Source organism: Hibiscus syriacus, unplaced genomic scaffold (assembly GCF_006381635.1).
Source record: "Hibiscus syriacus cultivar Baekdansim isolate YM2019G1 unplaced genomic scaffold, ASM638163v2 tig00110257_pilon, whole genome shotgun sequence".
In the NCBI taxonomy this organism is placed as follows: Eukaryota; Viridiplantae; Streptophyta; class Magnoliopsida; order Malvales; family Malvaceae; genus Hibiscus; species Hibiscus syriacus.
The window spans coordinates 452,460-465,872 of NW_024062648.1; the positions used below are offsets into that span (position 1 = coordinate 452,460).

General features: G+C 37.1%; 1 protein-coding gene across 5 annotated transcripts; it reads left to right on the forward strand.

Annotated features, from left to right (window-relative positions):
• The first annotated feature begins 358 nt into the window (after positions 1–358).
• Positions 359–3,944, forward strand: LOC120114972 (sugar transporter ERD6-like 16). Of its 5 annotated transcripts, none has more exons than XM_039135738.1 (19): positions 372–486; positions 523–628; positions 852–935; positions 1,042–1,131; positions 1,216–1,275; positions 1,359–1,424; positions 1,506–1,571; positions 1,700–1,775; positions 1,866–1,930; positions 2,046–2,138; positions 2,312–2,392; positions 2,490–2,574; positions 2,668–2,714; positions 2,806–2,868; positions 2,966–3,025; positions 3,113–3,166; positions 3,258–3,317; positions 3,400–3,514; positions 3,630–3,944. In XM_039135738.1, exons 1-19 carry the CDS (start codon positions 410–412, stop codon positions 3,743–3,745), a joined length of 1,464 nt encoding a protein of 487 aa, XP_038991669.1. In that variant the 5' UTR covers positions 372–409; the 3' UTR covers positions 3,746–3,944. The 5 variants fall into 5 exon arrangements, with proteins under 5 accessions (XP_038991672.1, XP_038991667.1, XP_038991669.1 ...); XM_039135740.1 differs by having other exon boundaries at positions 373–486; positions 873–935; XM_039135736.1 differs by having other exon boundaries at positions 371–628.
• Positions 3,945–13,413: the final 9,469 nt, after the last annotated feature.

Sequence of the window (13,413 nt, forward strand, 5' to 3'; positions counted from 1 at the left end):
CAAAAGTTTGATTACCAAATCAAGTTGCATGACAATTGCCCAATGAAGAATTGCGGCTCCAATGATTAACGGTAATTATGGTATGAAGCTTGTACAGTCAATACTCTATCAAACCACGTCAGTGACAGCTTCGTATCCGCAAAGAAATACAGCTCTTCGCTCATCTGCTAATGGCGGCCTAATCTCCAATAATACACAACCCGACAATTCAATTATTATTCCCATCCACGATGAAATTCGGTCAATCAAGGAATCCACGATAAAAATATCTACGCGTCCAAAAAAGGTGAAGAAAATCTTGGTGGTGATGTGTATATAAAGCTCGTGTATTAGACATTTGGTTTCCACCGACACCATCTGTTTGAAGTTTGGTTTGTGGGTCTGGGGTGGTGTTGAAAACACTAGAGAGATGACAATTGGGCAGTTTAAAGATGTTGAAAGCGGTGAAATCAAAGGGCTTGAAGATTTGGAGACGCCGTTGATTGTTGTTGTTGAAGAAGATGAGAAGGTTGTTGTTGTTGGTGTTCATGGGAATGGTAAAAGTGTTGGTGACGAAAATGGGTCCATTTGGATGGTTTTGCTCTGCACGTTTGTTGCTGTTTGTGGCTCATTTGAATTTGGATCTTGTGTAAGTTCTTTTGCTTTGAAATTTCATTTTTTTTTTGTTGTTTGCTTGTTCAGATCAAATTTTCCATGTTTGAGGAATTCCCATTTTTAAACAAAGTTCATGTTGCTAAGATGTTTTCTTTTTCTTTTCTTCTTTGTGTTTTTGTTTATTTTTAGGAGCCAAAACTAGAAAACGTAAAAACAAAACCACATCCAAAAAAACCAGACCGAAAAGGTTTGTTTAGTTTAAGTTGTTCTTTTGGCAGGTGGGGTATTCAGCACCCACTCAATCTGCTATCAGGGAAGATCTTAATCTATCTCTAGCTGAGGTTAGCCTTCTATTTACTACAAACAATTTGCCATATACTTCCAATTTTCGGGTTTTATCGGTGGTATCTCGACCGTCACCGACTTTTATCGGATTTCTTTTTCCAGTTTTCAATGTTTGGTTCTATCTTAACCATTGCTGCAATGCTTGGGGCTGTCACTAGTGGTCGGATTGCAGACATGATTGGTCGAAAAGGGGTATGTTCTGTTTCGGAATTAAATTGGAATATGTATATTTCCAATGATAATTGTACTAAATTTCTGCAACTTCAATGGAATCAGGCAATGAGATTATCAGCTGGTTTTTGCATCACTGGATGGCTTGCTGTTTATTTCTCAAAGGTACACTTGGTGCTCTTCATCTCAGAGAATTTGGGATTTAAATTGGATAGAAAGTACTCAAATTTGCATGGATCCTATTGCAGGGGGCTCTTTCACTGGATGCTGGAAGATTTTCCACTGGATATGGCATTGGAGTTTTCTCATATGTGGTAAAAAAAATTTCCTGAGAAAATATGCATTTCTTGATGAATATACTGAAGTTGCTAATCATTTTCCCACTAAACAAACAGGTCCCAATCTTCATAGCTGAAATAGCACCAAAAAATCTCAGGGGAGGGCTCACAACATTGAATCAGGTTAGAGAGGTCGGAAGAATCGTATGCAGATTTAGATAGCGTCCGCAACTGATTATTCACTACTGGAATATTTCCTGGAACGCCGGCTAGCACGATTGTCGTTTAAATGCCTTTTCTTTCCATTGCAGCTCATGATTGTTACTGGTTCATCGGTTGCATTCTTAATAGGAACAATCATACCATGGAGGGAACTGGCTCTAACTGGTAATCCTAATTATCCTTCAAGATTTTCGAATCGAAACCGAAAAACATAAAGGATTATTAGACCCTAAATGTTGGTTTTGATTTTTGAAGGACTTGTGCCCTGCATTTTCCTGTTTGTTGGCCTGTGTTTCATACCTGAATCTCCAAGATGGCTGGTAAACATTTCAATAGAATATATTACATTCATATAAGCAAATAAAAACAGGATACATACATACATATGTATATATAAATGTGTGTATATGATTGTTGAAACATTGTTGATTTCAGGCAAAGGTTGGCCTCAACAAAGAATTTCACGTCGCTCTTCGGAAGCTTCGAGGCAAAGATGCCGATATCACTCAAGAAGCTGAAGAAATTCAAGTAAATTTCTTCTGAACTATATATTCAGTCACCTATGTTAACCGGACTCGTAGATAACTGTCAGAATATGTGTTAATACTTGGGGTAAAATGAAGAATCTGGATAATATAGACATAGACTGTCCTTGAAATTATATGTAAAGCGAAGTTGACAACTTTTTGGTGTCTCGACAGATGCACATTGAAACTCTTGAAAGCCTACCAAAAACAAGAATATTGGATTTGTTTCAACCGAAATATATTCGTTCTGTGATGGTGAGTGAATCCATTCTTTATCTCTGGTCAATTCAAGAGTCTTGTTTAAGTGGTTTCCATTATGTATAATTTTTCTTTTTTATAATATGATATTCAGATTGGAGTCACATTAATGGTGTTCCAACAATTTGGAGGAATTAATGGAATAAGCTTCTATGCAAGTGAAACCTTTGCATCAGCTGGTAAATCAATAGATTTTAAGTAACTTATTCCAATGTCCTTTTGTCATTAACCTTTCATGTTGAATTTTTTTTTTCTGTGTATACAATTTCCAGGGCTTTCTTCAGGAAAAGCCGGAACCATAGCGTATGCTTGTCTTCAGGTAATTAATTTGTCCCTCTTTACTGCATGAACCGATCGAAATACGCGTTAGAATAAACAGATTCGATGATATTTTCTTACTGTATATGTAGGTCCCAATAACTGTGGTGGGAGCAATTTTGATGGACAAGTCAGGAAGAAGACCATTAATAATGGTAAAAAGTTAATCCCAGAAATTTACTTTTACTTTCTTTACATATAAGAAATTTGATGGGAAAATTTGGGATGAAATATCGATTCCACCATTTTCAGGTTTCTGCAACTGGCACATTTCTTGGTTGCTTCCTGGCTGGCACTTCATTTTATCTCAAAGTAAGCCATAATAATTGTCTATCAATGAAATAATTTCATGTTTTTGATTCAATTTGTTGAACCTGTTTCATTATTTATATGAACCAGGAGCAGAGTCTTTTGCCTGAATGGCAACCAATATTAGCTGTTGGTGGAGTCCTTGTAAGTAAATCATCCTACATTATTATTATTATATGTATGTATGTATCATGTATGTATATATTTATTCTTCATATTTTCCCATTGAAATCAGATATATGTAGCATCCTTTTCAATTGGAATGGGAGCAGTTCCTTGGGTGATAATGTCTGAGGTGAGTACACTTTAAAAGTTAAACAAAACGGATTCAAGACGATTAACCTGAAATGACCCGAACTCGATGTTTTTCGTTTCAGATTTTCCCGATAAATGTTAAGGGAGTAGCTGGTAGTTTGGTGGTGCTGGTGAACTGGTTAGGTGCATGGGCAGTCTCTTACACATTCAACTTTCTCATGAGCTGGAGTTCATCAGGTGAATGAACTGAAGAGCACACTCTTTCAACTTGTCCAGAAAATCTGGAAATGAGTTTTTTTTTTCAGGCATGAACTCTGAAACATGTTTTTTCCCCTTCAACTTTCTGTTCCAGGAACATTTTTTATATACTCGGGATTCTCAGTAATGACCATCCTATATGTAGCCAAATTTGTCCCAGAAACTAAAGGGAAAACGCTGGAAGAAATCCAGGCATGCATAAATTCATAATGGGAAAAGAAAATTCCATTTTTTGCAAGAAAATTTGGGATCAATTCGTTTGCCTCAAGTCAAGATAAGGGCAATGATTGGATTCCAAGAAAATTAGTTCTGGAAATGATTATGCAGCTCTACCAGTGATTTTAGCTTTCTTTTTTCTTTTTCTTGTTTATTCAATAAGTTTCAGGATGTATACTATATGATTTATATTTTAGATTAGTATTGATCTGTTGTTGAAATCCACTGGTCGGTTGTAATTTTCAGAAGAAGATGCGATGATTTTGATTAAGGAAAGATTTGTCTTTTATTTCCATTTATGTCTTTGGATTTGGGGTTCATTCCTATACTATAACTATCATTTCAGCATTGGAATATAAGTGATTTAGGTTTAAGAATCCAAACCTTGGAACGCCTTTTTATGATTATTTCTAATAATAACATTTAGGGATAGTAAACGGGCGGGACGAGTGTAGATAACTCTTCCCCATTCTCATACTCACTTGATATTTTCGTATCCACTACCTATCTACTATCTATGACGGGTAAAATATTTAATTCCACATCCGCCCACGTAGATACATTCTTAAATCCATCCTCATACCCACCACCTAATTGGATACTCATCACCCATCATGTGCCTGTCTGTACCTACCTTTACCCACTAATTTGAGATAGGAAAAACGATGATATTCAATTCTAAAAATATTTATACCTTAACATCGGGTTAAATTACAAGTTATGTCCAATAAAATTTTAAGATTTACAGAATAGTCTCTAAAATTTTACCTAAATTCATAATGGTCCAAACTTTATATGGTGGGTAGTTAGTGGGCTGGCGGATGCGGTGTAGGTGGATGCGGGTGGATAAAGTTTCAAACCCATCACCTATCCATTACCCACAGCGGGTATGACTTTGTACATCCACACCTGCCTACTAGCTACTAAACTTATACCAATCTCTGTCCCAATTAGAGCAGATACGGTGTGAAATCCATTAAATTGTATCCGTCTGGCATCCCTAATAACAGTAATATATATAAATATAATATATAATTAAACTCACAAATATTATAAATTAATAAGAAGATATATATTATTCATGAGCAAAATATTAATTTTAGAAATTAATTACAAAATAAATTACAAAAGCCTAGTATTTCATGATGCATTTCTTGAAGCAGTAATTCACATATTCAGCTGCTTTCTTCTTATCTGCAAAAAAGAAAAAGAAAAAAAAGAATAAGTTTTCGCATAAAAATAATTGGAAATAATATTTGATACAAAACAAAAGAGTACAACACTTTACTGGATTTGATGATTTCGGGCATGGATTCTGCACACCGAGTAGTACACTTATAGATCAGGAACGAGTGACGGAGTAAACATCTCGTCTTACATACTTGGTTGCATAAGTTACCAAGAAGGGGGACTTTTTCTTAGCGGCATTTCGTCGAACACTTAAATTTACAAAGTATTTCCTGGATTTGACGGCGACGGAGATGGTGCAGGAGATGGAGGGGTTGATTTGATTTCACAGCGTGCGTCTATTTCATAAGGAAGTTGTTGGGCTGCAAAATACTCATCCGGATATTCAGAGTCTTGGAGAAATTCAAATTCTGAAAGCTGGGAAGTTTTCTCGGGAAAATTCTGGGTTTCAGATTCTGAAAGAAGAGAAGTTTCTTCGGGAATTAATTCAGAAAAATATTGGGGTTCGTATGAAAAATCAGGGACTAATCCATGGGCATGAACTGCAGCATGAACAAGCAAATCAGATACTAAATTGGCTACCAAATATGACTTATCCATTGTTTCAAAAATGTTCAGCCTTCGATGAAAAACTAAGCTAAAAAAATATATATATATATAGGCCATGAATCAATTGAAATCATGCCATTGATTGTTCCATAATCGCTAATTAACAGATGATCCCTCGATCTCATCTCAACGTGGAAAATAGAGTATAAATCATCAATATTCATCCCCCAAGTTAGCAATCTGTTCTTTGTGGGACAATGTATTTATTATGTCAGCAACAAATACAAAAAGTTTAACGAGAAAACATCAAACTAAGGCGGTAAACGAGTCGAGTTCGAGTATTGCTAAGCTCGACCCGACTCGAAAACGGAGTTCGACTCGAAAAACTCGCGAGCTTAGAATTTTCAAGCTCGATTCGAACTCGAAACCATGAATTGAAGCTAAGCTCGAAATGAAAAAAATATTAAACTTAAATCGATTGAAACTCAAACTATTAGAGCCTTAAATGCATGAAAACTTTATACTGCATTTTATAAAAAAAAAATCAACACATACAACAACAACAACAACAAAACCCTGATTCCCATATGCAATGGAGTAAGGGGGAGGTAGGGTAGTAGGCTGACCCCAACGCCAGGTTGAGAGCAGCTTTCGTGGAAGATCTCTGGCAGTCAGAAAATTAAAAATAAAGATAAGATGCAAATGCGTGTATAAATAAATAAATAAATAAATAGATGAACAGACTTCATATGCAGTCTTGATATGTGCGTCTGTAATGGGGAGTAATCCCTGTAAATAATTCCCTGCAAATAATTCCCTACATAGAAATCTCTGCATATAGACTGAAAATGTAAGACCCAGCTAAATTTAAAAAGAGAAAACATGAATAGAAATGATATACATAAGTCAATAATAGCAAGCTACGAGGAGGAATAAATTCAAATGAGTTAATTCTTAAAATAAGGCAACACTACTCCGATACCCTAGTTCTAAGCCTTCATACATTTCAATGACATAAACATGTATAAAGTAGGAGTCATGGAAAGTGCTACAAAGACATTAAAAAGAAGACAGAGATGTTACACCCTATGGCTGTGAACCGCACTACTTAACTACCATGGTCTTAAGTCTCCATACTTTCCTATCAGAGGTCATGTCCTCGGTAAGGGCTAATTCCTTCAAATCAGATCTCAAGCAGTCTTCCCACTTACATCTTGGTCGTCCTCTCCTTCTGACACCGTCGACTGTAATCGACTCTACCCTCCTGACTGCATCCGTCGGTTGTCGCCTAAGGACATGCCCAAACCACCGTAGTCTTCCCTCCCTCAATTTTTCGGATACAGGCACCACCCCCAAGTACATCCTAATAGCAGAGTTAGGTGTCATGTCCCACAGAGTCCTACCACATGTCCATCGAAGCATTCTCATTTCTGCGGCCTCCATCCTCCTTACGTGATCCTTCTTGATTGCCCAACATTCTGATCCATACAGCAGCGCTGGTCTAATTGCCATTCTATAAAATTTTCCCTTTAGTTTTAGAGGCACCTTCTTGTCACACAAAACTCCAGTAGCAGCCCTCCACTTTAGCCATCCTGCCTTTATACGGTGTGTAACGTCTTCATCTACACCCTCATCTTTATGTATCATAGAACCTAAGTACTTGAAACAATAATTTGAGGGGATAATGTGTCCTTCTATACATACTTCTACATCTTCATCATTTTGGTTTCCACTGAAGTTTGAACATACATAATTTGTCTTTTCAATATTGATCCTTAGACCTTTTTCTTCCAAAGCAGTCTTCCAGGTAGCAAGTCTACTATTCAGCTCAGTTTTTGTTTCAGCAATTAGGACAATGTCGTCAGCGAAAAGCATACACCATGGAACACTGTCTGGTGTCGGACAATAGATGTCATCCATAATCAAGGCGAAGATGTAAGGGCTAAGAGCCGACCCCTGGTGGAGTTCGATTTCCACCGGGAATGCCTTGGTGTCGCCAACTGTAGTCCTGACGGTAGTAGTAGATCTACAGTACATATCACGAATCACCCGGATATAAGCAGTTGGGATCCGTCTCGTTTCCAAGGTCTTCCAGATCGTATCGCGGGGAACGCTATCATACGCCTTCTCAAGGTCAATGAACGCCATGTGAAGATCACTATTTTTTCCCTATATTTCTCCATAAGTCGTCGAAGTAGATGAATCGCCTCCGTAGTAGACCTGTCTGGCATAAAGCCAAATTGGTTTTCTGAAACCCTAGTAACCTGTCTCAACCTAGCCTCTATTACCCTTTTCCATAGCTTCATGGTATGGCTGAGTAGTTTAATACCTCTGTAGTTGCCACAACGTTGGGGATCTCCTTTATTCTTATAGATTGGTATCACCGTAGACTCTCTCCACTCCTCTGGCATCTTGGCAGTCTCTAAAATAATATTAAAGATGTTGGTCAACCACTTAACTCCCTCTTCTCCTAGGGTCAACCACACAGTGATAAGAATTTGATCTGGACCGACAGCTTTATCCCTCCCCATCTTTCTAAGAGCCATTTTGACTTCCTCAAACTCAATCCTACTTGTAGGGTAGTCATTGGCCGTAGTATGATGGTCGGCTGACCCATCAACGATATTATCTCTACAGGGAAATGCACCATTATTAAATAAGCCAAAGAAGTAACTACCCCAAACCCTCTTAATATATTGATCTTTAACTAAAAGAACACCATTGTTGTCCTTAATAAACCTAATGCTACCTAGATCCTTTTTCCTATTTTCCCTGGATTTTGCAAGCCTGAAGATGCCGTTTTGTCCTTCCTTGGTGTCTAATCTCTTGTATATTTCCTCGTATGCTTTATCCTTTGCTTTAGCCACTGTTTTCTTGGCTTCCCGATTTGCGTCCTTGTATCTTTGTTTAGCTCTCGATCTTTCTTCGTCGTCATTGCATTGTAGAAACTCCTTGAAGCAAGTTTGTTTTCTCTTCACCTTAGTTTGGACTTCTTCGTTCCACCACCACAATTCTTTATGTTCCTTGACCTTCCCTATCGACAACCCAAGAGTGTTTTTGCCCATATCTCTAATGGAATTTGCCATATTTTCCCATAACATATATGCATTATTTAATTTTGTAGTACCAAAACTTGTATTAGACAAAACCTTACTCCTAAAGTCATCAGCTGTCGCTCCATGTAAGTGCTTCCAAAGGATCTTAGGTTTATCAAGTTTATCCCTCCTATGAGTGCTCCTCCCGCGGCGTACGTGAAATACCAAAACCAACAATCGGTGTTGTGATGCACATGCCTCTTCAGGGAACACCTTACAGTCAATGCAAGACCATCGATCCCGATTTCGAACCAGAATATAGTCGATTTGGGTACAATATCCCTTGCTATGGAACGTAATCAAGTTCACATCTCTCTTTTTAAAGGAGTTAGTGACCACCATATCATGTGCAGTAGCAAATTCAAGCAATGTACGCCCCTCCTCGTTCCTACTACCAAAACTGAAACCTCCATGAACACCGTCGTACCCGTCGGTTGCACTACCTATATGGCCATTGAAGTCTCCCCCTATGAAAACTCTTTGGTCCTCTGGAATGCTCCTAAGTACATCATCTAACTGATTCCAGAAGCAACGTTTTTCCCCATCCCCTAGGCCAACGTGTGGGGCGTACACTGAAAGGACATTCACCACTTCCGCTTCTATAATAACCTTAATCATCATGATCCTATCCCGGTATCTACAAACTTCAACTACATTTTCCTTGAGCCTAGAGGATATCAAGATACCCACCCCATTTCTAGCGTTATCTACGCCTAAATACCACAACTTGTACCCATTACACTCTCAGGCGCGAGCCCCTTTCCACCTAGTCTCCTGACTACATGCAAAATCAATTTTCCTATTTCTAAGTACGCCGGTCAGCTCCAGCAGCCTAGCATTTAATGTGCCTACATTCAACGAACAAACTCTAAGTCTAGTCTCCTTGGCACCGCTCTGTCGAGCCCTCCCCCTATACGCCCTATGGGATCTAAAAGAAGGACATGACCCCAAGTAATCATCTATAGCCGAAGCTATGAGGAACTATGAAAACGCTAGAGAATTGAGGGGTACTAAGAAGCCTAGTTAGTTACTAAATAGGATTTTAAGACAAATTAACACTATCTTACTTAAATATGTAAAAATCAAGAAAACCCCCAAATTTTTTTCAACGATCGAATTGCAGTTTTTAATCCAATGTTGAAACTTTAGTTATTTTGCAAAGAACCCACCAGCTAACTCAAATCCCAATCTTCATTTTTTTAACTTTCTTATTATTCTATTATTCAAAGTCTAAAAACAGAAGAATCAGAAAACTGGAAACCCAGGCGGATCCAGAAATGATATAAAAACATCCCAAATTTATATAAAATAAAAAAACGATTGAATTTTTCCACATATTATAAATAAATAAAACCCAACACATGTAAGAAAATAAATCTTTTACACTGAGATTAGAAAGAAAACCCGTAGAGCAATTCAATTATAAACCAAAATTAACTTTTAAAAAAAACCCAGCAACGGGAACGATAATGAAATAAATCCAAAATTAGAAACAGAAGAAGTTGAATTGATTTTACCAGAGCTCAGATTTACCACCTCTTTGTGAAAAATTCGATACAAGCGAAAACCTTGAAAATTGCAAAACAGGAAAGGTACCTTAACGCAGCTTTTGAATTCTGGGTTTTCCCCCTTTCGTGGTCCGCTAACCTTTCCAAGAAAATAAATAAACAAATCCCAGATTTCGATATTCTGTTGCTGGGTCTTCGGGCAAAATTTTCCCTCTTTTCCAGTATTTTCCTTTGATTTTGAAGGACTCACTTAATTGAGCTTCGAAACCCGAGAAATGAAGAACTGATAAGACAGAGAAAGTAAAAACGATTCGCGTTTGCAGATCCAAGCGAGGATATGTTAAGAAATCGAAGATGATGACGTGCAAATGCACAGCGAAGATATATTTTCGAGTTACTCGTGAACTTTTCAAATCGAGTACCAAGTAGCTCGTTTCGACTCGATAAGAGCTCGAGTTTGAGTAGAGTCCATTCGTGTAGAGTATTTATCGAACTTTCATCAAATCGATATCGAATAGCTTACAATCTGCCTCGTCTCATTTACAACTCTACATCAAACCTTAGAATCTTAATCATATATATATTGTCACGGGCTAGAAACTTGGGTCTGAGACATTGGTGTAAGCGTCTGACAAAGAGGTTCAATATAGAGTATCGGGCTTACCGTGACCACCAAGCTTAGCCCATTCTTGGAGAATGCTTAACAAGTCCGTGAAAGATCTATTCCAAGGCGTCCGAGAGAAGCGACGAGGGCGATGGGGGCAATTCTGTCAAGGCTCGTGGATTCGAACCGAGACATGTGAGCAGATATCTGTAAGAAAATTAGACAGACTATTGGGCTTGCCCAGAACCATCAGATTTGGCCCGTTCCTTGGAGGATTCTAGAAGGATAAGGTTAGGTGAGATTTCCTTGATTTAAGGGATTGGGTTAGGTAGGAATCAATCTTAGCCCTTCATGTAAAACGATCTTGGCCATCAATTGAGAGGGAGCTCAACTATAAATAGAGAGCTCTCCTCCTCATTTGTGATCACCCATTCCATTCTTCTCTTTGTGAGAGAGTAATATAGCTCTGAGGCATTTGCTCTATTCTTTCTGAGTTCTTTAGTTCTATGTTCTTGTTGCCTATCTTGGTGGCCAGGAGTAGCCACATTCGTGTTTGCACTTCTACACGATAGTCTGACCTTGTGGCTCGGAGTAGCCACGTTGGTGTTAAAGCTTCCGTAACCCGAAGCCTTTAGGGCTTGGTTCCAACCTTTGTGAGTTTGCATGCTCACTTAGCTTGGGTAAGGCTTACTTAGTCGCAGAGAAGATCGAGGAGCATCTAAGGCCACACAACCCGTCAGACCTTAACTCTGATATTCCGACGGTTTGAGGCGTCGAAGTTCTGAGGGCGTGACAATATATATATACGCACACGGATCATGTTACAAACTTTTTAAGGAGAACCAAAATGAAATTTAGATCACATACTCTTACCCGTAATTATTGTCCAAATTTGTTGAATAGAGCAAGCCTTGTTCCAACTGCTCATGTATACAAGGCCCAAGCCACCTTATACCCTTGAAGAGATAAATTATAAGATGAATCCAACACGTTATGTGATTTGTAGTCACAATTAGGGGTGTGCAAAAATACATGATCTGATTGATATGATCCTTTGACTCGTTGACCCGAACCTAAAAAAAAGATAATTTTCTTAATTTTCTAAAAAAATTACCGACCAGGTCGGGTACCCAGCCCGACATTTCCCGGATCGGGCCTGGGTCATAAAATTGAGTTTTTCCGGGTACCCGAGTACCCGGTTAGTTATATATATATATATATATATATATATATAATCCAATTACTAAACCATTAACATGATAATTTGTATAAATATTGATATTATTTGTAATTGGATTAAGTTTTGATAGTTTAGTAATTGGATGTTAATGACTATCATAATTCATATTTACCCTAGTTAGATATGAATTTTTATGTTTTATTTATATTATGGATTATTAGATTTTGTATTTCGAACTTTTAAATTTTATGTTCAGATGTTGAAGTATGTAATTCAAAGTTTCAAACAATTAAATTTGTGTATATTTTTTAAAAATTAATATTTTGAAAATGAAAAAAAAAACAGGTACCAGGTACCAAATTACAGGTACCCGCAACATTCGGATCGGGACACAGGCCGACAAATCAACTACCCGAAAACCTGGTACCCAGATTTGAACACCCCTAGTCTCAACCAATAAAATAGATCAATCTCAAAGTAATTTCTAAATAACAATCTCTCCTTATTTACATGCATAAAAAAGAGAGATGAAAATTCACTTTAAAAAAATGAGATGAACATATGTTATTAACTGAAACCATAAATGACGTGATGAATCAGATCTATCTAATAATTTTTTGGGCATAGTTTTTTTCCAAGATAAAGGCATTCTAGATATTACATATGTATTTTTTTCTATTGTAAACATTATAATCTCATACTTCCACCATAGATCAGATTGTGTCATACCAACGGAATAAACCTCGCTTTTAGGAGGGCTAAGGTGCAGCTCGTAATATAAGGAAAGTTGTTAACATACAAAAGTCTTTAATTGACCTCAATGGTAAAAAAAGTATTGATTTCTCTGAAGATCCCGAGTTTGAGTAGTTGCGTTGTAGGGTGTGCATACATTATCAATGATTAAGAAAAAATCTAAACAGATAATACATTGTAATCACTCCTAGAGTATTGAAAAAATTGTTAACGTACACATTGAACTCCAACATATAACAAGAGATCTTTTTATAAAGATCAATCATTCATTCCCAAAATAATATGTTAATTTGCCGCTCTTTGTATTTGGATATTTTCTTGTAAAGAGTTGGCCTTTCCTCAAGATCATGACCCATTTTAACTCTCGATGAGAACAATCAAAAAGATAAATTATCCGTTTTGATCCGTTTTAGTACTTAAAGTTTTAATTTTTTTTCAAAACTTCAAATATATTTTGATAACCACTAAATAAAGTAGCATTTTTTTTCTTTTTGAATATAAATTAAAATATATTTTGATAACCACTAAACAAAGTAGCATTTTTTTCTTTATGAATATAAATTAATATTGATAAAAACAAGACTAATATTTGGTTAAGCACTTCTTGTAGCAGTAATCGACATATCCAGCTGCTTTCTTCTTGTCTGCAAAAAGAAAAACAAAGCAAAAAGATTAGTTTTCTTATAAGAAAAAGAAGATATGAAAATGATATTCGATACTAAGAGTCTAAGACAAAAGAATGCTGATTACCGGATTTGAAGGTTTTAGGCATGGATTCTGCACAA